Here is a 27868-nt window from a genome sequence, read left to right on the forward strand (position 1 = left end):
AAGACCTAAAATCTGCTCACCAACAAAGTAGTCTTTCATCCCTGGCAGTGAGCTGAGACAGGCGGTGATTGAGAGGAAAGATAAAAGGATAAGACGAAGAAGATGAAGAGGAGGAAAACAAAGACAGAAGGAGGGGGTGAGGATATGGTAAGCGTCCTCACTTACTCTCTCTGCTGGAGGCCTGCATCGGAGCAGGAGACGTAGAGAAGTTTCAGGGCTCTGGCAGCTCTGGGTGATGGACTGTGAAGAGCCGGGGAGCTGATGGACCTCTCAACCCCCAAACACGCCTCTGGGACCGACACAGTGATGGAGTCGCTGTTCAGCAGCCAGAGCTGCAGCAGGAGCAGACAGGTCACTAAACACCTGAGACACACTCCAGCAACAAGTCCCACGGCTTCCTGTGTGAGCTCCATGCAGCCGTCCAGCAGTGCACGCTGCCGTGGGCGTGATGCCTGGAGCTGACCGAGGAAGCGCAATAAATGTACACAAAGTTTGAGGTCACTAAGAAATGTCCTCATTTTTGAAAGAAAAGTCTTTTTTTTCTGAAGAGGACATTAAATTACTCAGAAATCCAGTGTGGACATTGTCAATGTGGTAAATGACTGTTCTAGCTGGAAACGTCTGATTTTTATTTTTAATTCTTTATCAGTTTAAATAATTGTTAGTGACGGGTACAATTCACATGCCCGCATGTGCAAACTATTATCATTGTTCTTTTTGTCAGAAAACTATTTCTCATAATGAATACATAAATAAACAGAAACATGAACATCTTAAGAACAACAGGGAATGACCATTACATTATTTTTAAACTTAAAACTCAAAATTGAATTGGGCTTTTTAGTTTTTATATTTTCCCAACATGTGACAAACCTGTCATGTTTTTGGTTTACAAACGCTGTCATCTCTTCCATTTTGAAAGCATCCAGTGTTTTCTCCCATACTGACCTGGTGGAACATCCTGCCACAGCAGTTCTTGGTTACAGATTTCTTACTTGCAACCAACAAACCACCTAATAGATATTTATCTTTTTTTCTCCAGTCCTGTGGTAAACATCCAAAATAGACAGTTTTTTCCAGAAGGACTTACATATTTAAAAATGTCTTGCAGAGCTCCATGAACATCATTCCAGGTCTGTCTAATAAGTGGGCAGTCCTATAGAATATGAAAATGCACGTTTGTTTCCACACTTTCTCCTACAGATGGGAGGAGTTCCATCATAGAGTGTTTTTGGACATGTAGTGATAAAGCATCTTATCACATCCATCCATATTCCTCCCATCTCTGTGAGTTTGTGTAAACAGCTGATTTTTAATGGAATATCTCCATAGGGGTACAGAGGAACATTTCCTGTGTTCTAATGCTACATTGTGTTAGCTAATGGTGTTGAAAGGCTCATTGATGATCAGAAAACCCTTGTTCAGTTATGTTAGCACATGGATAAAAGTGGGAGTTTAATGGAAAACATGGGATTGTCTGGATGAGCCCAAACTTTTGACCAGTGATGTATTTGTAGGCCAATATTATCTGAAGTCATGTGCTCACCATCATTCTGCTTTATGCTTCCACCCTAATTTTATGAAAATTGCTATTAAATACATTTCTGACTTTATGACGTTTTAAATGAATAATGAGGAATCTTTTTTTTCTCATATGGAATCTGGTCCATTGTGGTCTAATTTCACACAACATAAATCCTGTTGTTATTGCTGCAGTGCTCTTAGTTTCAGTGACGGTCTTTAATGTCCCGTAGTTTAAAGCCTGCCAGCAACACAGCTGCAAACCTGGAATACCTCTGGGACATTTTTGTTGTGCAGATGGTCACAAGTTTAAACTGCTGGAAAAATTATATTTCAATAAGAAATTCATCCACATGTCAAAGTGTCCTTGAGCAAGACAGTAAAGCCCAGCGGAAGGTCAGAGCAGAGCCATGCCTGTTTGTGGGTGTATCAGTCAAACAGCGACTGCTGACAAACACTACTGCAGCTACATAAAGCTGCGCTATAAAATGGACAAATTCTGGTGCCCAAAATATCTTACAGGGTAATTGCAGTCTCTCCGTAGAGCAGCGGTGTGTTACTGTGGTTTCAAAGTGGGCCACAGTAATAATGTACTTGTAGCTGATTTAAATGAAGCTAAAAGCCTGGCAACGAGCTCAACGACTCTCAAATCACAGTCAATCAGCTTTTCTTGACTCTTTAACAGCCTGTCGAGTCAATCTGTGTCCATTTCTCGAACAATAGAGGGCTCTAATTTTCATAAAATGTCATTTATATTGCTGATTACAGTGGGTGGTTCTTACCAGTAAGAAGTTTTTTCCATCAGGAGTCTGAACTGAGAAGTGGAAGGTGCTCAGTGAGTTGGACAGCTCCAGCAGTCTGGCTGCTACTGTCCTCTCCAGGAAGAGAGATCTGTCCAAAAGACACAAATTACATTCATTTGCATGTTCTGTCTTTGCAAAACATGCCAACTGTCAGTCATGACATCTTCTTGATCATGCAGAGTGAATCAGACTTTTGGCCAAGTGACATTTCCTGCTCACCAAAAACTCCAAGTTATGAAGAATTACGTTCAGCAGAAGCTTTTTAATGATAACGAGTCATAGAACGAGGGAATACATAAATGTGTTGTGTGAAAAAAACAAAGTGATGAAAAACAGCGAGACACAGATGCACATTTTTAACTTATTTGGACGTGCACAGTGGGAGATGTGGTTCTTAAAATGTTTAATCAGACCTACATCTGTAACATCATAATTATCAGTGAAACAGCCTGGACACGCTGCTGATGAGCCTCATTCCTCCAAGTTTCAGCAAAATCCAATCAGCAGCATGTCAGATATTTGAGACAAACATACAAATGAACCTGAACTGATTTATGGTCCCTGGACTGATTTTATTGTGAAGAACTAAAATACAGGACAGGGTTCTGATGATTAACCTAGAAACACTGTGTGACTTCTTTGTCCTACATCACCCGCATACAGCAGACAGTTTGTATTTACCGATAACAGAACCTATTAAAAATACAGTCTTAAATAGAACAGTTTGTATGAAAACCTGCCTGCTGAGTGAAGCTTCTGGTTTTCTGTCTCCCATGGCAGGCTCCACCACCACCTGTGTGATGTACAGTTTCAGGGTCTCTGTAAGACACAACAGGAACATTCTCATATGCGCCGTTTAAACGCTCTTTATTTCTATAAATCTGGCAGAACGCTTTGTACCTTTTGTGACAGCCTCTCCCAGCACTGAAGAACAACTCGCACAGGAGACGAGTGCCAGTCGGCGGCAGGTTTTCTGTACACATTAGAGGAATAAAACAAAAAGTGATCTCCACAATATACAGCCCGTCTTTATCCTCAGCTGTGTTAAAACCATAATCAATAGCTGCTATAAGCGAGGTGGCACATAGACGAGGGGGAAGAGACACAGAAAGTTATATAGCAGGCAGATTGTTTTGCTGCTCTCTCCGTTTGCCTCTCTTTCTATTTCTCTCAGTTTCAGTCATGCAAAGAGTTCCCCTCATGTGGAGAATGACTAATGGAAGAAAAGGGAGATCAATCCTCATCTACAGAGTGCTCGAGTTCGACTTCACCGATGCAGCCGTCTGAGGAGAGAGTGTCTGTGTGGGTGACTACACTGTATGATACAGCAGGGAGTCCAATTTCTGCTTTTTATCAAAAAAATCTTGACTATGAAGCCTGTATTTGATAGGAATAAACAGTAACCACACCACAAGTTCTGATACAGAGGCTTTCTGCTGAGAATAAGAAACTAACTATTGTGTTCCTTTGCAGCTCAGTCACCTTTGGATCTTGTCTGTCCTCTGTGCCAACAGGACTCACTTCCTCGGTCAGAGTCTGTTCACAGCTGCCATCTCGGACGAGGAGGACGAAGGTGTCACCCAGTAAACAGTCCTCTGCTCGGGGCAGCAGCTTCCTGTTAGCGAACGGATCCGGGTGGCAGCACCAGTCGTCCACGATGGCGTTCCAGTTTCCATTAGGGAGAGGAAGAACTCGTTTAAACACTCTGAGGAAGAGGGAAAACAAGAAAAAGCAATTACAGGGTTTCTCTCTATGATTGTCCAGTGATATTTACAGAATGTTAACTGGTTGGTGTTGCAGTGAGAGGAGTTATCGCTCAATAAGCACAGAGTCCTCTGAGGGACAAAGACATTACAATACAGGAGAGAAAAACTGGACAAAACATGATGGTGGGAACAGGCTGGTCATTCCAAAGATACGCTGCTTGTCCCAAAAAAGTCACCACCTGATTTAACTAAGCAAACAGGAAAGACCTTCCATTGGATAATTACTGCAGTGATGACACAACTTCTTCAACCCTAGCTGCTGCAGTGAGGAGCTTCTCATTTCTTAAACACATGGTCCTGTGGTCATGGAAAGGATGGTAATCTGTCTCAGAAGGGTCAAATTATTGGCCTGCATCAAGCAAAGAAAACAACTAAGGAGATGAAATGACTAAAATCAGGTTAAGAAGCATCATTAGAACCATCATCTTCAGGAACGAAGGCGGTCAATGATCGTAGGAAACCAACAGTAGAACTCATGGCTAAGTATAACAGTGAAAGGAAGAACATTTCCACATGAAGAGAATTCAAAGGATTGGGACTAAACAGCTGGAGCTCTAAGAAAACCACTGATCAGAGAGGATGATCAGAATAAAAGGCTTCAGTTTGCTGTGGAGCATAAAGGCTGGACTCTGGAACAATGAAAGGTCATGTGGTCTGATGAGTCCAGATTTACCCTGTTCCAGAGGGATGGGGGCATCAGGGTAAGAAGAGAGGCAGATGAAGTGATGCCCTCATCATGGCTGGTTTCTGTCAGCCTGTGGGGGTTAAGGGATGCTTCAACTCCCCCGCAGGGGGTATGCACATGATCTGAGGTTGGTCAGATTCAGTAACGTCATGTTCCCAAAGAATGAGGGCAGCTGATACCTGAAGATACTGAATGAGCAGGTCTTTCCATCAGTGGAGGTTTTCTTCATGTTCCAAGATGACGATGTCAGGATTCATGGAGTCACACTGAGAATGAGTGGATCAGGGAGCATCACATGGATTGTCCTCCACAGAGTCCAGACCTCAGCCCCACTGAGAACCTTTGGGATGTTCTGGAGAAGATTTGTGCTTTCATAAATGCTGTAACATTGCAGAAGCTTATTGAAATGATGTCACAGCAAATTAGTGTTGTTCTGAAAGCTAAAGGAGGTCCAAAGACACCTTACAGTGTGCCTTTTTTTGGACAGGCAGTGTATATACACACACTGCTCAGGCAGAACATTATGACCACCTGTCTATTATTGGGTTGGTCTCCTCCATGCTGCTAAAACTCCTCTGACCCAGTGGTTCATGGAATCAGGACCTCTGGAGATGTTCTGTAGCATCAGGATGGTTCTGGTGGATTCTGTGGGTTGCAGGGTGGGACCTACCTAGATCAGGCTGATCCTGGACCATCCTACAGACGCTCAACAAGATGTGGATCTGAGGAGTGTGGAACCTGGGAGAACACCTTCGCTCCGTTGTGTTGGACCATTCCTGAGCAGTTTTTGCTGTGTGTCGGGGTGGATTGTCCTGCTGAGGGGGTAAACTGGCATTGAGGATGGAGTGGGGGGTTGCTTGACCTGCAGTGTTTAGGTGGATGGTGCATGCCAAACATCCACATGAATGTCAGGACTCAAGGTTTCCCAGCAGAACACAACATTAGAACAAGATGATGGATGTTATTCACTTCACCTGTCAGTGGTCAGAATGCTGTGGCTGATCGGTGTGTATATGCACATGAAGGAATATTAACAGTCATTTTTCTGACCACCTCATTAATGGCATATTCACTCTGATTCGGCTTCCACTAACCCCCTCATGTAATAATCTGGCTCTGTAGCTGCTAAAAGCTTCCCTTTGTTCGCTAACTGTGACTGCTGCTGCAGCTACCAGGTGAGAGCTGTGAGACTGAAGCCCAGCTGTAGAGCTTTGGGCCCCAAAAGCAAAACAAAGAGCTAAAAGATGCTGAAGTATTCTGTGGAGCTGAGGGGAAGTACAGAGCAGCATGACAGTTTTCTGTGGGCTCACCACACACTGCCAAAGTCATTTGATCTGTCGTTAATAATAAAACCAAAATGTGTTAGGGCACTTTTAATACACACTTGGCTTGTATTTTATTCCAGTAGAGCATTTAGGGTGATTTTTAGATGATACAAAGAGCTTTCAGATCACTTCATGATGGCTGCAGTCACTGCTACCACTGATAACTATGAGCTCCAGAATGATGCAGAATAAAGCTGAAATAAGATCGTTTCCCCTCGCTGCCAGCACTTCTCCTGATGTTTGTATGTCTCCAAGACCTTGTTGAAAGCAAAAATAAGTTTGTGGCAGTGTTTAGTGGGTTACTGCTAGGAACCGTAGCTGGAGGGCGAGGGTCTCCATAATGCAGCTACTGCAATTTTCACTATGTCACATTCTGACCAGAGAAAGCTACGAGGCGATGAGAACAATACTGCTGTCCTGCCAGCCCACCTCAAGGTAAGAAACACAATTGTTTGTAAATGAGTGGTGCAGACCTTTACGTCACACAGGCTCTATAACTCTAACCCAGGCAGGATGACAACTGTGGACTCCGCTGAGGCTACAACCATCAATTTTTCTTTCCAAGACAATCACTGGGTCACACCATCAATAAACAGTCGCTTCTCTTCCTGCGGAGGAGGGTGTAAATAAAAACGCTCTTCCTCGTCCCGTCTGCTCCTCACCTGTCCTCCAGCAGCCTGCTCATGCAGCCCTGGCAGCAGAAGCAATAAGTCTCTTTAGGCCGGAGCGTCTCCATCCCGCTGTCAGAAGCCTCTGTGGAGGCAAACAAACAAATGAGGCACATTTGGTGAAAGGGTGGTAACCTTCTACTACTGAGCACAAAATCGATAAAATACAGGGTGGCGAAGGTGGCTTGGCTAGAGAGCAAGCAATCCATCTGGTTTTGATTGGACTGTCACTGACCGTCCTCAGCTGTAACTTTCTGTTACGACGGCGGTGAAACAAACAATCTCTGGAAATGCCAAAAGATGGACTTTGTGGATGTTAAAAGATGGACTTTGTGGATGTTATGCAACGACTCTGGGGTGCACTTTAGATGAAGTCAGTTCAAACCACTTAGAGGGAGTTTTCTCAGGCCTGATGATTAGTTGCTTGTGGGCCGCTGAGGATCCTGAGAGCAAAATTTACACCTTACTTTTCTCAGATGACCAAGTGACTCAGTCCAATTAAATCAGAATAGACAGTAAGCTCTAAATAGCTACCAAAAGACTTTGTTCTTGTCTTGGCACAGAGGAGAGTAGCAGCCCAGAGGGAGGCAGCACGTGTCTGTTTCTGTACAGTACGCCGTCCACTACGGTACCTTCAGCTGTGCCTCGCCCAATATTTATACGCAGCCTGAAGTGCAGCTCGTCTTCACTGGATTCCCCCGCAGGCGTCTGAATGCAGGATCCCTGCTCCAAGTTGACACCTGCTGGCAAAGTCAGGCTCAGCTCACCTCTGGGAGTCCGGACGTTTAGAGAAGAATCTCCGCCTGACACAACCACATCAGGAGGACTTCCAGCCACATCTTTCCTGGAGACCAGATAAAGCATGTTTAAAATAATGAACACAAGGCCTGCCATTATCTGAGTGCATCCATCACTTTAGTAGAGCTGCAAAAAATAATTAGCAACCTCTAATAACTAATTAATAATCTCTTTCAGTAAAAATGTCAAACACTTGGTGGTTCCTGCTTCTTAAAGGTGAGGATCTGCTGCTTTTCTGAGCTGCATGTGTGAACCAAACGTTTGTGGGGCAGTGGCAAAAAAAATATGGGCATTCTTCAAGAAAAAACAACTATTTGAGGAGCAGAATGACTAATTAAAATAATCTACCATAGCTGCAGGCAGCATCTTAGATAAACACTATGTTGAGTCAAAGACTATAATATACACCACTGTACTGTCCAAAAGTCTGGGCTCATCCAGATAATTCCATGTTTTCTATGAAAACTCCCACTTTTATCCATGTGCTAACATAACTGTACAAGGGTTTTCTAACCATCAATGAGCCTTTCAACACCATTAGCTAACACAATGTAGCATTAGAACACAGGAGTGATGGTTGCTGGAAATGTTCCTCTGTACCCCTATGGAGATATTCCATTAAAAATCAGACGTTTACAGCTACAATAGTCATTTACTACATTAACTATGTCTACACTGGATTTATCATTCAGTTAACGTTATGTTCATTGAAAAAAACTGCTTTTCTTTCAAAAATAAGGACCTTTCTAAGTGAGCCCAGACTTGTACAGGGTAGTGTACATCATTCAGCCCAAAATTCAAATTTAAAATATCCACAATACGAACACAAAGATCATTCAAGATGAATTCTTTGGTTCCAAGGCTGCTCAAAACGAGTGAATTCAGAAATGAATTGAAGCTGCAATCTTCAGAGATGAAAAAACGAAGCCAACACGCAAGTACCAAAGACAGCAGCTCCTCAAAAGGCTGATTGAGGCCGACTTCAATTCAAGTCGATCTTTACAGCAGAAATAAATGCTTACAGTCTAGTACAAGACACAGCATTGGTCTGTTTAGCCAATGTCCTCATGGAGAGTATATTCTTACATTCTCACCTGTTTAAGCTGCATTAAGGTTTATAGCTCAGACAAAATTAAACACTTCCACTGAGTGACCAGTAGGTACATTCAGTCCATGACCAGATATCTGCCACCAGACTGAGCTTGAGAACCTCTTCAGGAAACCTCTGGGTGACGTCACAGAGGGTCATCCATCTTTATTTACAGTGCACGGTCATAACTAGGGCTGCAGCTAACCATTATGCTGATGATAACCACTCTGTTCATTTATTCCTAAATTTACTTTTTAAAAACATCACAGTTTCCCAGATAAAATAAAGCAGAATATCTGCTGATGAATCTTCTCTCAACCAGTCACTGCATCAGTTTGTTCTGTGTTTGTCACATAACGCACAATCAATGAACCAAGCAGCCAAATTCCTCAAAACTTGAACTCATTCTGTACAAAGAGCCTTGTCTAAGAACACATGAATTCAGGAGAATCTATAATTATCCAAAGTCTCATGCACCACAGTGACTAATGAGCAGCTGCTCAACACAATCAGATGTTTTCTACAACAGATCCTCTCAGTGGAAACCTGTAAATATGAAATAATACAACAAAGAGCTACTACAAATAACACTGCAGCATACATTAACACCAACTCCACATGGAAGCTGCAGTTTCTGCTAAAGGAAGGTGAATAATAAAAATAAGAGGTGATTGACTTTACTAGGACCATTAGTTGAGAGAAACGATGAGAAGGAAACAAACTTCTTACAGTACTGTGCAGTTTATGGTCCTACTCAGTGATTTTATGAGTGTACAGCTGTAAAATGTAGTTATACAAATGCACAAAGTTGCATTTTCACTGTAAATTCACCAGATTTTGGTGAGAGAGGAAAGAACCAGGGCTCATTTAGCGGCATTTCAAATCTCATTATCTCCACCTAGTGATATTTCAGGTGTACTACATGCACTTTAATAAGAACCGCTCCAGGCCCACATTTATAAAACTTTTACAAGTTTAAATTGGGACAATAGTGTACAATAACAGTAATAATATGTACTTTTTCTTCTGCTCACAGGCTCTTAATTGTCAGAGAGCTCCAGAGGTCTCCTCTGAGTAGATCCTTCATAACCACAGTACAGAAACACAGCAGACTTCTGTTTATAGCTAAAGCTGCATAATTACAAGTACAACACTATACGCTTCTTACAGAACACACTGTTTGGCATTTAATATAAATATAAACAAATAATGAGATTTATTCTGTCACATGAACACTTATAAGACACAGAATAAGTTTTTATGGCTGGAAATGACACAAACAAGTGACAAAAGACTGGGAAACATTTAGTTAGAAATGAGCTATTTGTATGTTTTAAAAATTACATTCTTACATAAAATACCAGGTCCAAAATTATTCATATGGCCCAAGAATATGCAGCCTTCTCCACCATCCATCCATCATCTACACACTGCTGAATCCTCATTACCAGCCAGCCTGTCACAGGTTCACCTGGACAGGTAACAGTCTGTCACAGGTTCACCTGGACAGGTAACAGCCTGTCACAGGTTCACCTGGACAGGTAACAGTCTGTCACAGGTTCACCTGGACAGGTAACAGTCTGTCACAGGTTCACCTGGACAGGTAACAGTCTGTCACAGGTTCACCTGGACAGGTAACAGCCTGTCACAGGTTCACCTGGACAGGTAACAGCCTGTCACAGGTTCACCTGGACAGGTAACAGCCTGTCACAGGTTCACCTGGACAGGTAACAGCCTGTCACAGGTTCACCTGGACAGGTAACAGTCTGTCACAGGTTCACCTGGACAGGTAACAGCCTGTCACAGGTTCACCTGGACAGGTAACAGTCTGTCACAGGGCTACACATAGAGACAAACAATCACACTCACATTCACACCTACAGACAATTTAGAATCACAGATTAACCTCAGCATGTTTCTCCATGAAGGCCAGGACGTGAACCTGTGATCTTCTAGCTGTGAGGTGACAGTGAACACCGATCGCCGAGCAGCCCTCATCCAAAACAGCTGTGTTCATTTTTCTGCATTCTAATGTGCTATCATGGAGACGTTAGAACAGCTGCCGCATTAGTTCTATAGTCAGTAACAGCCATGGCTGAAAGCAAAGAGATTAATGAGCATATTAATGAGGTTCATTACTGAGAGAGTTATGTGGTTGTTCAGAAGATCGAAAAAGACTAAAAGGACCTAATATCCAGGGGACTTCAAGTGACCAGAGTAAAGCCTAAAGAAAAATCAGAAGATGTTTCACACTGTGAATAATGTCAAAAGGAAGACTAAAATGACCCAATGGTTTTAGGAATGTAGTCTGAGAGGACAAGAGAAATCCAAGGATCATCACCAAGTCCATCCTGATGATTCTGGTCTCCATGGACACCAACCGAGAGGAGGGAAGTAAAGACTAAAGTCTGAAGGAAGGATTTCAACCTCAGAAGCCTTAAATCACAAAGAAGCTCTGGTCCAACTCCCAGAGGAGATGTGAAAAGTTGTTAGCAGCTGTTTAACCACAAATAAAGGCCACTGATACGCCAGTATGAATAATTTTGGACAGGTATTGTTTTTTTTTTTTTTTTTTTTTTTTTTGCAAAAATGCGAAACAAGGACCCCCCCCCCCCCCCCCCCCCCCAAAAAAAAAAAGAATCAGATATACCGTAGTTTAAGTGTATCATTAACATCTCTAACAAGTTATATTCTCTTTTGTCACTTGTTTATGCTAATTCCAGTCTCAAGAAACCTAACAGTCAAATGAGAATCCACGATATTTCAGATTTTGGCACTGGTTTGAATCATGTAGGACTTGAATGTTTAAATTTCTACTCAAACAACAGAAAACATGAAGAGGTGAATCTGCAGCATCACTTCATTAAGCTAAACTAGCTAATGCTCCTAGCTAGCCTAGCATGCACCGTAAACCAGCAGAGATGCACAGGACAAAGCTAGCTAACTGGTATTCTAGTGTAGTTTTCTGCTAGATATTTACCTGACAATAAGAAGTCCACTCTGAAGCCTTTTCCTCAGCTCCAGGAAGACTCCAGCTCCATGTGTCCAGGATGACATCTCCTCTGCCATTCAAACAGCGGCAAGTTTAGGAAGAATAAACAAAAATCAGGCGCTAAACAAAACTTACTGTGACTCTGTGATTTTGGATATTAATATAACATTAAACTAGAGTAAACATGAAGTCATATCTGTGTAATCAAGCTAGCTGGATGTAATTTATGCTCGTCTGCAGCGTGACAATACAACTACCGTAAAGTTTGTTATAGTAAGAGCGGGTAACCGGTCAGACATTTCAAAATAAAAGCTTGTTAAACGACCCCCTTTTACATGCTCACTTCATAATGAACACAATTTTCTTTTACTGTCAGCAGTTTATGATGTACTCAGATATCTTTGAATGCATAAATAAATAGTAAATACAGCTAACATTAGATGATTCTTAATATTCAAACAATCTTCATTACTCTGAAACTAAAACAGACTATTAGCTGTGAATTTACAGAGGAAAACTCCACTTTTTTATTTACTCCAAACTAAAAAACTTTTGTCATCTTTACCAACAAGGCCTCAAACAGCAAGTCTCAAGCCAAAACAGAAAATTATACAGAAAATTTGGTGCTAAACTTTGCATATATGAGTAGTGATCTGCATCTGCATTAATAGTAACCATAATATTGAAATATATAATATAATAATATTAAATAATATTGCAATATTTGTGAATCAAATTTATTCCACTGCATCCTGTTGATCACAATGGGGTGTAGGAGGTCAAATCAGCATATTGAGTGATTGTCATGATGTTCCTCAAGATGTTCCAGATTGTCTGATGTTTTTACAGTGTGATGGGGTGTTTTTACCTGTGGGGGTAGACCGGTGACATTTAGAACTGCCATTTGTATGAAGCAGTGTGTTTGCTCTGGGACAATGCTTATTTGGGTGTCTAAGTCTCAACAACAGGGATGCCAAGGTTTTCAAGGAGAACAGCACATAGTACCAACATGATCAATGTTTTTCACTTCACCTGTCAGTGATCATAAAGTGGCTGATCAGTGTATACCAGGGGTGTCAAACATGCAAGCCACAGGCCAAAGCCGGCCTGCCAGAGGGTCCAGTCCAGCCCGCTAGATGACTTTGTAAAGTGTAAAAATAACATAAAAGACATTTCATGCAGATTGTAAATTTGTAAAACCAAAAATCTTAAATAGTTTCTCGATCTTAACAAGGTGTTTTGTCTTGTGTGCCTCGTTTTTGTAATATTTTGTCTTGTTTCTGTTATTTTCTTACTTTTTTGGTCTTTTTTGTCGTTTCTCTCATGTTTTTGTCGTTTTGTTTCTCGTTTTTGTGATGATGTGCTTCTTTTTTGTTTTGCTTGTGGTTTGTCTTATTTTTGTCATTTTGTGTTTTGCGTTTTTCATTCTTTTGTGTATCACTTTTGTCATTTTGTTTCATACTTTGGTCTTTTTTGTCTCATTTGTGTCGTTTGTCCATTTTTTGTCACTTTGTCACTTTTTGCCAAATTTTTGTCTCTTTTTGTTTTGTTTTGTGTCATTTGTCTTTGTTTGTTTTTCATTATTTTGGTTGTTACTTTTGTGGTTTTGTGCCTCATTTTGCAGCATTTTGTCTTGATTTTGTTGTTTTTTGTCTTTCATAAACTAAAAGACTATCGATAAGTTCCAGATTCCTGTGACTGAATGTTATATTCCTTTGTGGACACTCTGTGATCTGTAAGTTAACACGTGTAAGCAATAAACTAGACGTGATGTTGAAATTGAATTTATTTTTCTTTTAATTTCAGTTTGTTCATGCTGTTTTGTAAAATGATAATTCCTGAAATGTGAATATTTTCAGAAAGTACTTTCTTGCACTAAAACATAGGAAGCGTTTGACTTGTGGTTATTTCTAGGTTATTATGCTGTGATTTTACTGGCCCGGCCCACTTCAGATCAAATTGGGCTCTGAACTAAAATAAGTTTGACACTCTGGGTGTACACACTTTTAATGGTCTTCAATATTCTGCTGTTATTTTGAAATCGAAGCTCTCCGTTTCCTGTCTGTACCGGCGAAGCCTCCGCCGCAGAGCGGGGAGGCGGAAGACGTCCATGCGGAAGAGCAGTCGGTTGGACGTACAGCTCATCTGCAGTGCAGTCTGGGAACTGTCAGCCGTTTAGCTTTGTATCTCTGAGCAGCTGATGCGCTCACCGCTGTTTATTTACCCACAGCGGACATTACCGGGGTAATAAATGAACATGTAGAGAATGATTATCCGGTGTCTGCTTCCAGCCTTCCTGCCAGAGGACCTTCCGTTCACCAGCGGCTGACACCGGAGCCGGGCCCATCATTTAAACAACCTGCTAATTACACCAGCTAGCCGTACAGTGCTGTTATTGACGGTGTCAGTCGTTTTCACTCATCGAACCGGATACATGATTGAATGACAGCAGGTCGTCTATATCCCAAAGGTAACGTTTTTTAGTGTGTGCTTGGATTTGAACGTTTTAAAATGTCGTTTAACCCGTTAGCTGAATAACCTCACCTAGCTAAATGACAAGGTAGCTGTTAGCTCCTGTAACTGTTACCTGTCTGCCTCGCAGACCACAACAGAGGTAACGTGGTGTTTTCGGGGATATTTCGTATGTACTGGTGTGTTCACAGTGATTTTAGGACAATATATTTTCCCCCAGAGAACGTTCAGGTACAGTTTTAGTACAGGAAGTACAGGAGGCTGGTGTGATAGTACTGTGTTGTTGTTGACATAAAGTTTGTGTCTCAGGGAGCAGAATATGAGCTGACACAAGCTCGCTTCCTCTGAATTCTCCACCACAGTACCGCCTCAGTCTAGTGAAAGCCTGTGCTTCTCAAACATAAAAAACACTCCTGGAGGCGTCTGTGTATCTGCCACAGACGGTTTTCACGACTGACGTTTTGACATGACAGCAGAACAAGCACAGGTGTGATACTGACATCAATTAATAATGGCTGCTGTGGCTTTCCAAGACACTTAAATTGTCACCATTGGTGTGATTAGTTCAATTCAATTCAATTTTATTTATATAGCGTCAATTACAGTCAAATTGTCTCAAGACGCTTTACAGAACCCAAATGCCTGACCCCCAGAGCAAGCCCAAAGGAGACAGTGGCAGGAAAACACCCTTTTAACAGGGAAGAAACCTCGAGCAGAACCCGGCTCTATATAGGGGGACCCATCTGCCTGCTGGCCGGGCGGGTTGAGAAGGACAGAGGAGGGCAAGGGGGAGGGATGGGAGAAGAGGGAGGGGTGGGAAAGCAAGGAAAACACAACACACATTTGGATACATGTATGACAGGATATGTGACACAGACAAAGTATAAGCTGACATTGAAAACTGACTCATAGTTTACTCTGATGATGTACGGCTCTGACATTAAACATACTCCATATATAGCTAGCAGTAAAATTCAAACAGTATGTAAGTTAGCATAACAAGTATAGTGAAGGCAATGCAGAGTTGACTGGTGGAAAAAGGGAGTTGGAAGCAGAGGGCTGGAGGAAGGTCAGCAGCAGCATCCCACAGTGGACATGGTGGAGACTGGACCAGCTGGTGGAACATCAACCACAGATCTGAAGCATCCAGCTCTGGGACCAGGGACACTCGGAGAAATAGCACAGGGGGAAACAGAGGGAATGTACTGCAATAACGGTATACATATTAAATGTAAAGGTAGATAGAGAAGGGCTCAGTGCGTCAAGAGAAGTCCCCCAGCAGCCTATAGGCCTATAGCAGCATGACTAGAGGCAGAACGAAGGGACGTCCAAGAGGGAGTCAGCTGAGACTGAGAGTGTCACCCTTCATGCTCTGACAGGTCAGAATGTACAATCAGGAAAAGTGTGGTTTAATCTGAGAGAGCCCAGCTTACGTCTGATCCCCAAATAATACAGATAGCTCATAATGTGATTTTAAACTGGCTTATGTCCTCTCAGTCATGTTATCCAGGGTTGATCAAGTAATTTGACATTAAAAAAGAAAAAGAAAAGCCTGTGTGATAAAAATGAATGTGGTACCAAACAGGAGATTTATTATTTGTGTCAGAGCTACTCTATCAAATCGGCCTGGCCTTTTTGTGTGTGACAATATGAGTTTATTACAGTGTTATCACCATCAGTGTTCTAACAGCCCACAGTAACAGCAAGATATTTCATGTAATTTAGAACCAGTGCTGCTGTTACAGGGTTCATCCACCGCAGGGAGACGGCAAGTTGGTTTTACTTCTGGATCACAATTATCAAAATAAAAATGAAGTTTTATAAAATAAAATGTTTGCCACCATCCAGTTCTGATGGGTTAGTTAAAAATCAAGCCCTGAGTTTTCTGTTTGGTAGTCTTCATAGTGAACAATGTAAAGTCACACTCAAAATAGGTTTCCAAAGTATTTCAGAAATCACTGAGAAAACTGAAATCATTTCTGTAGTTTAGTGAATATATGTTGTGGTTGGTAATGTGAATAAATGTCACAATGTGGGTACTGTGATCGTGGAGTAATAAAATGGTAAATGGTCTGTATTTATATAGCGCTTTACTATACCTGCAAGGTACCCAAAGCGCTTTACATGATACATCACATTCACCCATTCACACACTGATGGTGGAAGCTGCCATGCAAGGTGCTAACCACGCCCCACCAGGAGCAATTAGGGGTTAGGGGTCTTGCTCAGGGACACTTCGAACACGCCGGGGCGAGGATCGAACCGGCAACCCTTCGGTTGCAAGACGGCCACTCTACCCACTGAGCCATGCCGCCCCTAAAAGGATAAATGGATAAATAAAGGATAAATGTTATTAGGTTTTCTCAGTGGCTCTTTAAAAATCATGTTGCACGTAGCAGTAAGTTAAACTACACATAGGAATGAAAGAAATGAAATCAGTCTAATAGTATTCACTCATTCAGCTGTAGTATTCCAGCCTGGATGCCACGGTGTCGTCCAGGGAGCAGAGCTGACAAAGCCTCCTGTCACCCATGTGGACTCTACAACACAGCTAACAAGAAGCCATTTCATGCTGAGGCTATTAGCTATCAATCGCAGACAGACTCGTTCCTCTTCCGCTCCCCGACTGCAGACATATGCTGGCTGGAACATCATTGCTTTAAAATGTTCTCTTGAAAGATTGCATCGTAAGAGTGACTCCTCTTCTTCTCCAAACTTTGCAGATTGTTTAGAGAGGAGGACTTTCTATGACTCATTGTGTCGGATGTCTTGTTTCATTCCCAAACACATAAAATATATATGGTAATGGATGCTCTTGTCAGACTTCGCTCCAGCCAATTTATGGCCGGCTCGATTGAAATGGCTCCAGATCCAGGCCAGTTTGGAATGATAGGCTCAGGCTTTCTGGTTCAAGGTCCTACGTGAAGATAATAAACGGACATCATGAGCTGTGCTCAGGATCTCTGTTAATTTTTGATCTCCTTTCTCCTCTGTTTTCTGTGCTGCAGGTGTGATGTACTTATGTGTGGCTGGTGTTGTACATTAGCTCAATAACCAGCCAGGAGGATGAATGCAGAGGAAGTGGAGCTGCTCAGTGACTCCAAGTACAGGAACTATGTGGCAGCTGTGGACAAAGCCCTCAAGAACTTTGAGTACTCCAGTGAGTGGGCAGACCTCATCTCTGCTCTGGGCAAACTCAACAAGGTAAGAATCCCACTGCTTCACTTACACCTGCAGTTTTATTGTTAATTTATATACAGACTGAATGATACAACCAGAACATACAGATGTAATTGGTTTATAATTGGACTCAGGGATTCACTTTGAGGTTAAACTTTGACCAGACGTAGACACTTTTACATCCAGGTTAAAAACATTTCTTTTCTCATGCGTCTGTGCATGAAATCTGCATGATATCGTTTAACTACCTGGACCTCACTGTAGAGCTCTTGACGTTTTATGTGAAGCACTTTGAATTGTCTATATGAAGGGTTCTATACACTTGCCTTGCTTTAACTGACTTGTACCTATAATAATGGCATTTAATACTTTGCAGGTATGTGGTCAAACTACACGAGTTTAAAGCAACAGCGATACAACTTTTCATCACTGCATATTCAGAAACATCTATTTTAATCATATTGCTTGTATGAATTATACAGAAGAACATTCTGTCTGCATCCCAACGTTTGCCTCCTGTCTCAGGTTTTGCAGAACAATGCAAAATACCAGGTGGTTCCCAAGAAGCTGACGATAGGCAAACGGCTGGCCCAGTGCCTCCACCCTGCCCTGCCCAGTGGCGTCCACCGCAAGGCCTTGGAGACCTATGAGATCATCTTCAAGATCATTGGACCCAAGAGGCTGGCCAAAGACCTCTTTCTGTACAGGTAGCACTGCACCACCAGGTTCAAGAGCCTGCAAAGAAAGCTCAGCAAAAGTGTCTTAGATGTTATCAGAGTTTAACATGAACGGTGTCTTCCTATCATCGCAGCTCTGGGCTCTTCCCTTTACTCTCCAATGCCGCCATGTCTGTGAAGCCCGTGCTGCTGGGGCTCTATGAGACCTACTATTTGCCCCTGGGAAAGACTCTGAAACCAGGCCTGCAGGGGCTGCTGACTGGAGTCCTGCCCGGTCTGGAGGAGGGTTCTGAGTACTACGACAGGTAAGAAGAGCAGGAATGGAAAGAAAAACACTGCACAGATCACTACTGGGACAGGCCATTAGAAAAACACTTTATTGACTAATGTGGAAAGGAAATGAGTGCAGTATGAATGATACATGAGATATACGAGTCTCTGCAAAATTAATATTTTAGAATGAAAATAACCTCAGACTTCTGTCTCTGTGTGGACTTTTCAAACTCTCTGTTCTTGAGATGATCATGAGAACAATCCACTGAAAAGCATCCACAGTGCTGGAGGGCAGCTAACAGACTGGGAGCACATTATTCATTCATTTAGCCGATTCTCTCATGCAGCTGTTGGTACTTATAATTATGAATGACATCTCAGACATCTGGAAAATTATTCATCCATCTGAACATGACCCTAGATGGCGCTGTAGTTTCAATTATACAAGGATTTCACAACTGACCGACGGGGGGGGGGGGGGGGGGCAGATCCCGCACGGAGTGACTTGGTGTCCAAAAAGAACAACTTCTGCAGTTTGGGAGTATTTCAGGTTCCAGGCAAACGAGAAAGGAGAGCCGGTAAATACTGATGAAGCAATTTGTAAATTCTGCAATCAAAAGGTGATCGTGAGAGATGGAAACACCTCTGACCTAAGGACACATCTCTGAATCAACCCACTCACTGCTGCCAGGATGAATCTGGCTCTGAGTTCACTCAGTGCAACAGTTTCAAAGCCTCCCACTGACACCAACGCAGATTATGTGACCAGTTCCTCTATCATCCCCATACTCCAGCTCTGCAGGGACAATGTGTTGGCTACATCAGAAAACGACCTCGAGCTAACAAAGTCAATAAAAACTGCAATTCTTAAAAAGCTAGAGACCAAGTATGACTCTGATTCAGTGCGCAAATTAATGCGAAAGTGCACTTTCCTCGACCCTCGTTACCGTGGAGGATATGAGACTGATGATAACTGAGTGAAATCAAGGCTGAATTACAGGCTGAGATCATGAGCTTAGAGGGGCAAGCAGCACCAGCAGCAGTGGCCATCAGAATGGAAGAGGAAGAGGCACAACCCGGACCCCCACGAAAAAGACGTCTCTGGGAACCCTCCTGGAAAAACGACCTGCAGCGGCCGGTCCAGTCGGCACTGCAGACGAGCGAGCCGGCGCTGAATTAACAGCCTGTTTGGAGCCTGTCATTCAAGGAGATGAGGACCCACTTCTCTGGTGGAAATATGCTGACAGTCGTTTTCCCCAGATATCGCCCGAAAGTACCTGTTTGTCTGTGCCACAAGCTCACCATCAGAGCGGGTTTTCAGCACCTCAGGTAAAGTAGTTGGTCCACAACGTGCCCTGTTAAAGCCGGAAAAAGTAAACTTTTCCGAACGTGAAGGCACAAGCCAGTAACAGTAATAGTCACAGAAATACCGTATACCCCGGTAAAATGTGAAGGAAGTTTGACGGTGTCAAAATTTGGATACTGCCCAAGTAGTGGACTGCTGGTGTCAGAGAGAAACTCCGCTAAGAGCTCTCACATAACATAAGATCTTCACCAGACCAGAAAACACACAGAGACCAGTAGTTTCACTTGCAAGGGTAACAGCACAGTGCAACAAGACACGTTAGTGCAAGCTACAAAGGACTGTTCCCATACATGGTCTATTTTATACACAAGCAGGTGTGGGTACATGGCTGCACAAGATAAGAAGTAGCTCAAGTTACACAAACATTTGAGGAGCTGAGAGAGAGGAAAAGTACTAGGGTGTGGAAGCTAGGAGAGCGAGAGGTGTGTGCGGGTATTTTACAAAAATTATCATGTAAAACACTATGTACAGACAGTTAATGCCCTAAGGCTTCATTATGATAAATGTATTTACAAGTTCAAGTCTAACAGCTGGTTAAAGACATCAAGTATGCCTTCATTTGATTCACATGTCTCAGTTATTAAAACCACATGTGATTAATATTATTAAATAAACCTTTGTTTTTTGGTATCACGTGAACATTTCCTGTGTGTCAGTGTGTATGCTGTTGTCCTGTGTTTCATTTATGTTTGTATTATTATCACTACTTAAAGGTTTGGTACTTGCATATGTAATATTGACCTCGTTTTGCTTCTGTCAGATGGCATTACCAGGAAGTTGCATCATGTTTACTACCCCTTATTGCCCATTTGCTGTTGCTTTCTAGAGTTTTAACAATTCAGTTTCACTCTGAGGACATTTGGGTTTTATCATGTCCTTAAAGCTTTTCTGAGAAGTTGATTTTACCGTCTTGGACCAATATTTCTGATAACATTTCAATAGTTTGGCTGTTGTGAATTCAACAGCCAAACTACACGGTGCTAATTTTACTGCTCTTGACTTTTGATGGATTGTGCCAGATAGTCACAGATTAAATGATGAGGAACTGATCATCTAAATGATGTGTTGTGACTGAGAGCAAACCTTTGTTTTGTGTGCTGCATCATTTGCAGTGCCGGTAAATGCTGGTGTGTAACTCATAAAGTCGATAAATGTGTCCTTTCTGTGTTTCACACAGAACCAACACCTTGTTGGAGAAGGTAGCTGCAGCCGTGGAGCAGTCGGCCTTCTACAGTGCCTTGTGGGGCAGCATCCTGACCAGCCCCGCTGTGCGTCTTCCTGGGGTGTCCTTTGTTTTGCTGCACCTCAACCGCAAGCTCTCCATGGAAGACCAACTCTACGTCATGGGCAGCGACATCGAGCTGATGGTACAGGACAGAATGTCTCTGTAAATATCTGCATGACAACACTTGATATAAGCATTGTGTTCCCTTCAATTCACAATAAACTCCTGACATTTTCAGAGAGGTGTCATCCTAAAAGTAAACTCCACCACATTCTTGCAAAGTCAGTGCTGACAGCAGCAGTGCACGTTTTTCAGTTTCTGTAATTGACATTAGTGTGAGCATGTATTTTTTGTTTAGGAAATGAAAACTAAAGCCTTATTTATACCTAAAAACTAAATAAATATCTTCCTCCATTAAAATATATGAAATTGTCTTTTCCTGAGATAAATCTTAAGAATGCATTCAGCTCAGCACCTCCTCAGATGAAATGTTTAAATGTCAGTAAATCTAAATTAAAGTAGTGTTTGACACGTCTTTAACCAAGCTAGCGGGATGTGTGCTGAAACCAATCAGATCTACTGCCAGCACAGGTGTACTTACTCATTGTACTGAGGTCTCATTGGTCTGAGTGGGTTGTCAGTGTCGTGTTTTCTGTAGCTTTACTGCTATCAATAAAAATGTGTTTCTGTTGTCACCAGGTGGAGGCAGTCAGTACTTCAGTCCAGGACTCCAGTGTTTTGGTGCAGAGGAGCACCCTGGACCTGATCCTCTTCTGCTTCCCCTTCCATATGAGCCAGGTAAAGAACCTGTGTGTGACGTTTGGCTGAATATCTGTGCATAGGTTATAACTTATGTGTGTGCTAGTCTTTAGACCCAAATATTTAGGAACCTCTGATATTTACATATCAGCTAGTGTTAGTATTACATTATGTGTGTGATCATTAGGAGGCCTCTTTAGCTGCCAGCTTGGTGACTCACGCTGTCTGCTTGTTAAATCCTTCCCCTTAAAACATTTCTGGACCTGTCAGGTCTGCGACACAGCTCCTGTTTGATATCTGTAGGCCTCCCCCCACCGTCTGTCTGCTAGTGTGTGCTAGGGCAGCTGTGGCTACAAATGTAGTTCACCACCGTCAGAGCGAGGATGTGTGAGTGAATGAATGATGGATCCGTTGTACGCGCTTTGAGTATGCCTTAATAGTAAAGTGCTATATAAATCTAATCCATTATTATTATCATTATTATTATTGTCATGCATGTGTGTGAAAGTCACAAATGTTCTGGTCTCTTGCGTTCAGGCGACCCGTCCTGACATGATCCGGATCCTGTCAGCAGCTCTGCATGTGGTTTTAAGAAGAGACATGTCCCTGAACCGCAGACTCTACGCCTGGCTGCTGGGTGCGAAACACACACACACACACACACACACACACACACACACACAGAAACAGAGAGGTGCTTTCCAAGTTTTTCCTCAAAGGAAAATACGGAATTTGCATTTTGGGAAATTATAAGTGTATCAGGAATCGCTTACTTTGCTCATTTATTAAATTGTTGTTTGTCACTACTTTAGCAGAATTATTTAAAAAGCTCAAAGCCACTTTGGCTAAATATATCAAGACTTGTAGACATTTTCCATGTACCATCACGCTGATACACAAAGCTTTACAAACACATTGCTGTGTTTTGTGACTGCGTGGACACTGGATATGTATGAGTCATTCCTGTTGTCAGTTTTTTTCAGTTCTTTTGAACAACAGGCCGTAGACTTGTCTGCTTTGGTCATTGTCTTACTTTATTTTCTCTTGTTTGCAACTCCCTGCGGGCGAAAACGCTGGTAAGTATGAGCATGGCTAAGAGATGGACACCTCATGTATCAGGCTCACATTTCTACATCATCTAAATGGATAAGGAACACATCAGTTCAGTGTGCTTAGAAATTCATCTAAAAGTCGATGTTAGGCCAGGCAGAGTCTTTCTCCCCAGTCGATGATGCATTGTGGTGTGAATGCTCTCAGTACTACCTATAATTTCAGCCCGATCTCACGAGGATTCGTGAAACTGTCACGTAAGTTTTAGTTTCGGTTTCGTGCGCACCAACACGATTTCGTCATGTTTTTCGTGCCGCTCACCACGAAATGCGCACCAATGTATTTTAAACGGCGGACTTTTCGTGCCACCCAGAACGTATTTCAAACGAATGTGTGTATTATATTTTTAATGTAAAACCATGGCGAATCCAACGCTATATTTTGCATGACATCGTCCCTAACCATAACCCTAACCATAACCATAACCCGGTGGTACACTTACCTTTTTTTTTTTTTTTTTTTTTTTTTTTTTTCCCCAATTTGCATAGGAATTTCAAGAATGTCCGGCGGCCGGCGGCCGCAAACGCGATCACACAAGCAGTATACGCCGATGGACAGCTTAGATCGTCATGAATCCGCTGGTATAAACCACTTTCAGCTGTGATTACCACAGCGGGTTTCGTTGTGAGCAACACGAAAAACATTTCGTGGTGAGCGGCACGAAAAACATGACGAAATCGTGTTGGTGCGCACGAAAAAGAAACAAAAATTTACGTAACAGTTTCACGAATCCCCGTGAGACCGTGTTGATAATTTAGTTAATGTTTTGTTCAACTATTCAGTGATGTCGAAGGCCCAGTTTCATTTGGTCCGGCTTCTGCAGCGTGAAGCGGTCCAAAACATTTTACTGACATTTTTTTACTCATTTCACTGTGCCATGATTGATCTATTGGGTTTTAAAAGAAGGAAAAACAGGATGAAGTGTAAAAGATGTGCAGCTTTTCCAGATCACACAGATTGTTCATCTCAGCAGAGATTCAACCTCCATTTGCTTCCCCTGGTTGTGTGCTTTGCTTCATTCTTTGTGCTTCAGAAAGCTGCATGTACCTCTGAGTGTTTAAGTGATTCTAACTGTATTTTTTGTTCTTTAAAGGCTTTGACAACAACGGGGTGATAATAGGCCCCCGCAGCACTCGACAGAGCAACCCAGAGGAGCACGCTAGCCACTACTTCAACACGTTCTCTAAGGACATGCTGGTCCAGGTGAGGCTTCAAGCTAGCTGCTTATTCAGGTCACCCATGAAAAATAATTTCTTATGTGTAAAACTGGCTTCAAAAATAATCCCCAACTGATGTCTGTTGAGACTGGACCTGTGTATGTGTGTGTGAGTTTGTTCTAAATTTGGCAGATCTTTTCTGCTACACAGTTCATCCGTCCTCTTTAATCCTTGTCCTCCCACACCTCCTCTCCGGGGTTTGCATATACTGTATGTCCTGCTCTTATTCTCAGCAGCCTTTGCTTTGAATGCGGTCTTCAGTTCTTGTGTAACGTGTCTCCAGCCTTCCTGGAACATGAAACGTTGTGGTCCTCCAGGGGTTGGAACAGTGGGCGCAGTGAATTGCCAGGAGAAGAAGTTTTGTTTTTGAAATAATTTTTTTGGTTTGTTTTTTGGCTCCTCTGTCATTTGCTCAGAGACAGTTATTGTAGCTCCCTCCATAGGGAGAAGGTTGGTACTACAGGGACCGTCTGTTCTGTGGTTCAGCCAATTATGTGGCAGACGAAGCGTGAAACACACACAAAACAGGAATAAATGAAAGGGCATCAATGCAAATATGAAATTACCTCTGCCAAATAAAAAAAACACAATGAAATAAAACACATGAAATTCAAAGGAGTGTGCGCTCCACTGTGTTACAGATAACTCTGGAGTCATCGGATATTTTATGATGTTTACTGTAACGGGGTGTGTGTGTGTGTGTGTGTGTTGTGTTTTCAGGCGATGGTGGGATCTTACAGGGAAAAGCCCGAGGCGGAGAAGAGGAGAGCATTCTCATGCATGACCTAAAGCCATTCCGCATCCTGATCAGTCTGCTGGACAAACCAGAACTTGGTAATCAGTGTTTAATGCCAACAGTCCGGTTAGTGTTGTAAATACAGAATGTGTTATACAAGCAGCCCGTTATGAAAACTGAATGTGAGTTATTCTCTGTGCTTCCCACATACTCTAACCCACTCTGTGTCTCTCCAGGGCCAGCCATCCTGGAGGATGTTCTGATCGAGGTGTTTCGGACTCTTCACACACAGTGCCGAACAGAGCTGGACCTCCAGAACCAGAGTCCATTCAGCAAAGATCACACACACCTCAGCAGGTCAGTCCAGTCTACAGCTCACCCTGCTGTGTTGGATTATGATATACAAAAGCACCAATGAACCACAGAAAGACAATTTGGTTTCCACCTAAAAGCCATGCAGGCAGATACAGGAGGTCAGACCGGTAAGAGCCGGACAGCGACAGGTGATGCTGTGGAAAAACCACTGTAAGTCTAAACACCTTAAAAACACTTGGCTGGTTGTTGGTAAATTTTAATATTGTACAGTATGGAGAATGTCAGAGTTTGTCCAGATTCTGAAAAAGGTGGACACAGCCTTTATAGTAAAGCAGTGAGCACACAGCTTTTTTTTCCTATGGGTCATTTTTAACTACTTTAATTCATGATATTCTGCTGTTTTGTGGAAATCTTCTCACCGTTTCAGAAACTCTAACACTACATTCCTTATGTTGACAGAGAAGCTTATACTGTCTGCAACTCTGTTCTCCATAAGTGCTTCTCTGTTTTTAGCCCTGCTCATTAACACACACACACACACACACACACACACACACACACACACACACACACACACACACACACACACACACACACACACACGTTTGTTTTTCTATACCGGTGGGGACTTACCATTGACTCCCATTCATATCTAACTCCTAACCCATACCCTAACCCTAACCTTAACCATCACCAAATCAATGCCTAACCCTAAACAAACGTTTTTGCACTTTTACATTTTTTATTAACAACAATATGGCCAAGAAAACGGTGTTGCCACCCGTGGGGACCTCATTTTAGGTCCCCACCGTAAGACAAGTCCCCACCTTTATAGCAAATAGTCAGGTCAAAGTCCCCACCGGTATAGCAGAAACAAGTACACACACACACACACACACACACACACGTCACATTACTGAAAGCAGTAGTTAGCTTTAACCTGAAGAGACGCAGGCAAATACCAGATGCATAAATATAAATAAATAAGACAATGATTGATGATTTTAGATGTAAATCAATAATAATCTGTAAACTCAAAACTAACTAACTTTTCAGCTGCGTCAGAGGGACTAAAAGTGCTTTTATCAGTGGGATAATACAGCCCCATCATGTTAGTCCTCTTGTAAACAGACGCTGAGTCATTCTTAGGTTCACAAACAACCAGAACAGATTAGCTGAGCACTGTGTAACATAGTACATAAGAAGATACTGTCAGACATGTCCAGTGTCATTTTTATAATGTTCAGTGAAAAAAGAAATGGATTAAAAATCAAACAAAAAGCTAAGTATGAGAAAAATCGTATCTGCTTACATAATTGGTTCCTTATGTCCAGTTCTATACAGGAGGAGGTGTAAGAGCATCGATAACATGACGCTAATTTTCTTTTCTTTTCTAGTAAACTACGAGAGAACAAGAAGACGGCAGAACTGATCAAAACAGCCAATCTCCTGTTCAACTCATTTGAGCCATACTATATGTGGGACTACATCGCTCGCTGGTTTGAGGAGTGCTGCAGGTCTGTAAATGAAAGTTTCCCATTAGCCTTTTAACAGAAACGTTAAGGTGGTAATGATACAAATGTGATGTAGGATTTGTCTTCTACATGAAGTCATGCTACTGCCTGATGTGTGCTGGGATACTTTTCCATCTTTGATTCTACTCTGTACTCTAACAACGATGTGAAACATTCATGTGTTGCAGGAGGACGGTAACCAGCAGCTCACGTTCATCACACCATGCTGGAAGCTTAGATCCTCCTGAGCTCTCATTGGTGGAGTTCTGTCAGCTGGTGGATTTCCTACTGGATATAGTTTCCTTGGTGAGACTCTTCTGTCTTTCTTTCCTTCTGTCTTTCTTTATGTCTTTCTTTCTGTCTTTCTTTCTTTCTTTCTTTCTTTCATTCTTTCTGTCTTTCTTTCTTTCTTTCTGTCCTTCCTTCTGTCTCTCTTTCTCTCTTTCTTTCTTTCTTTCTTTCTTTCTTTCTTTCTTTCTGTCTTTCTGTCTTTCTTTCTTTCTTTCGTTCTGTCTTTCCTTCTGTCTTTCTTTCTTTCTGTCTTTCTTTCTTTCTTTCTTTCTTCTTTCTGTCTTTCTTTCTTTCTGTCTTTCCGTCTTTCTTTCTTTCTTTCTTTCTTTTTCTTTCTTTCTGTCTTTCTTTCCTTCTGTCTTTCTTTCCTTCTGTCTTTCTTTCTTTCTGTCTTTCCTTCTGTCTTTCTTTCTTTCTTTCTTTCTTTCATTCTTTCTGTCTTTCTTTCTTTCTGTCCTTCCTTCTGTCTCTCTTTCTTTCTTTCTTTCTTTCTTTCTTTCTTTCTTTCTGTCTTTCTGTCTTTCTTTCTTTCTGTCTTTCTTTCTTTCTTTCTTTCTTTCTTTCTTTCTTTCTTTCGTTCTGTCTTTCCTTCTGTCTTTCTTTCTTTCTGTCTTTCTGTCTTTCTTTCTTTCTGTCTTTCTTTCTTTCTGTCTTTCCGTCTTTCTTTCTTTCTTTCTTTCTTTTTTCTTTCTTTCTGTCTTTCTTTCTTTCTTTCTTTCTTTCTTTCTTTCTTTCTTTCTTTCTTTCTTTCGTTCTGTCTTTCCTTCTGTCTTTCTTTCTTTCTGTCTTTCTGTCTTTCTTTCTTTCTTCTTTCTTTCTGTCTTTCTTTCTTTCTGTCTTTCCGTCTTTCTTTCTTTCTTTCTTTCTTTTTTCTTTCTTTCTGTCTTTCTTTCCTTCTGTCTTTCTTTCCTTCTGTCTTTCTTTCTTTCTTTCTTTCTTTCTTTCTTTTCATTCTTTCTGTCTTTCTTTCTTTCTTTCTTTCTTTCTTTCTTTCTTTCATTCTTTCTGTCTTTCTGTCTTTCTTTCTTTCTGTCCTTCCTTCTGTCTCTCTTTCTTTCTTTCTTTCTTTCTTTCTTTCTTTCTCT

The 27868-nt window shown here is 42.0% G+C and overlaps 2 protein-coding genes across 2 annotated transcripts in view; one reads left to right on the forward strand and one right to left on the reverse strand.

Moving 5' to 3' along the window:
* ube3d (ubiquitin protein ligase E3D) overlaps positions 1 to 11906 on the reverse strand; it is a 32931-nt gene extending 21025 nt beyond the window's left edge. The window contains exons 1-8 of the mRNA XM_022204978.2: positions 11637 to 11906; positions 7401 to 7612; positions 6763 to 6853; positions 3807 to 4029; positions 3225 to 3297; positions 3065 to 3143; positions 2304 to 2412; positions 166 to 332 (exon numbers count right to left, since the gene is read on the reverse strand). Of these exons, the coding sequence (XP_022060670.1) occupies positions 166 to 332; positions 2304 to 2412; positions 3065 to 3143; positions 3225 to 3297; positions 3807 to 4029; positions 6763 to 6853; positions 7401 to 7612; positions 11637 to 11725 (1043 nt within the window). The 5' untranslated portion in view covers positions 11726 to 11906. The remainder of the gene's footprint in view (positions 1 to 165; positions 333 to 2303; positions 2413 to 3064; positions 3144 to 3224; positions 3298 to 3806; positions 4030 to 6762; positions 6854 to 7400; positions 7613 to 11636) is intronic.
* Positions 11907 to 13739: 1833 nt separating this feature from the next.
* dop1a (DOP1 leucine zipper like protein A) overlaps positions 13740 to 27868 on the forward strand; it is a 33798-nt gene continuing 19669 nt past the window's right edge. The window contains exons 1-12 of the mRNA XM_051956650.1: positions 13740 to 14118; positions 17129 to 17324; positions 17826 to 18007; positions 18112 to 18282; positions 20794 to 20983; positions 21541 to 21639; positions 22138 to 22237; positions 23804 to 23921; positions 24655 to 24761; positions 24900 to 25020; positions 26376 to 26495; positions 26681 to 26798. Of these exons, the coding sequence (XP_051812610.1) occupies positions 17187 to 17324; positions 17826 to 18007; positions 18112 to 18282; positions 20794 to 20983; positions 21541 to 21639; positions 22138 to 22237; positions 23804 to 23921; positions 24655 to 24761; positions 24900 to 25020; positions 26376 to 26495; positions 26681 to 26798 (1464 nt within the window). The 5' untranslated portion in view covers positions 13740 to 14118; positions 17129 to 17186. The remainder of the gene's footprint in view (positions 14119 to 17128; positions 17325 to 17825; positions 18008 to 18111; positions 18283 to 20793; positions 20984 to 21540; positions 21640 to 22137; positions 22238 to 23803; positions 23922 to 24654; positions 24762 to 24899; positions 25021 to 26375; positions 26496 to 26680; positions 26799 to 27868) is intronic.

The sequence above is a fragment of the Acanthochromis polyacanthus genome, chromosome 12 (assembly GCF_021347895.1).
Source record: "Acanthochromis polyacanthus isolate Apoly-LR-REF ecotype Palm Island chromosome 12, KAUST_Apoly_ChrSc, whole genome shotgun sequence".
Taxonomy (NCBI): domain Eukaryota; kingdom Metazoa; phylum Chordata; class Actinopteri; family Pomacentridae; genus Acanthochromis; species Acanthochromis polyacanthus.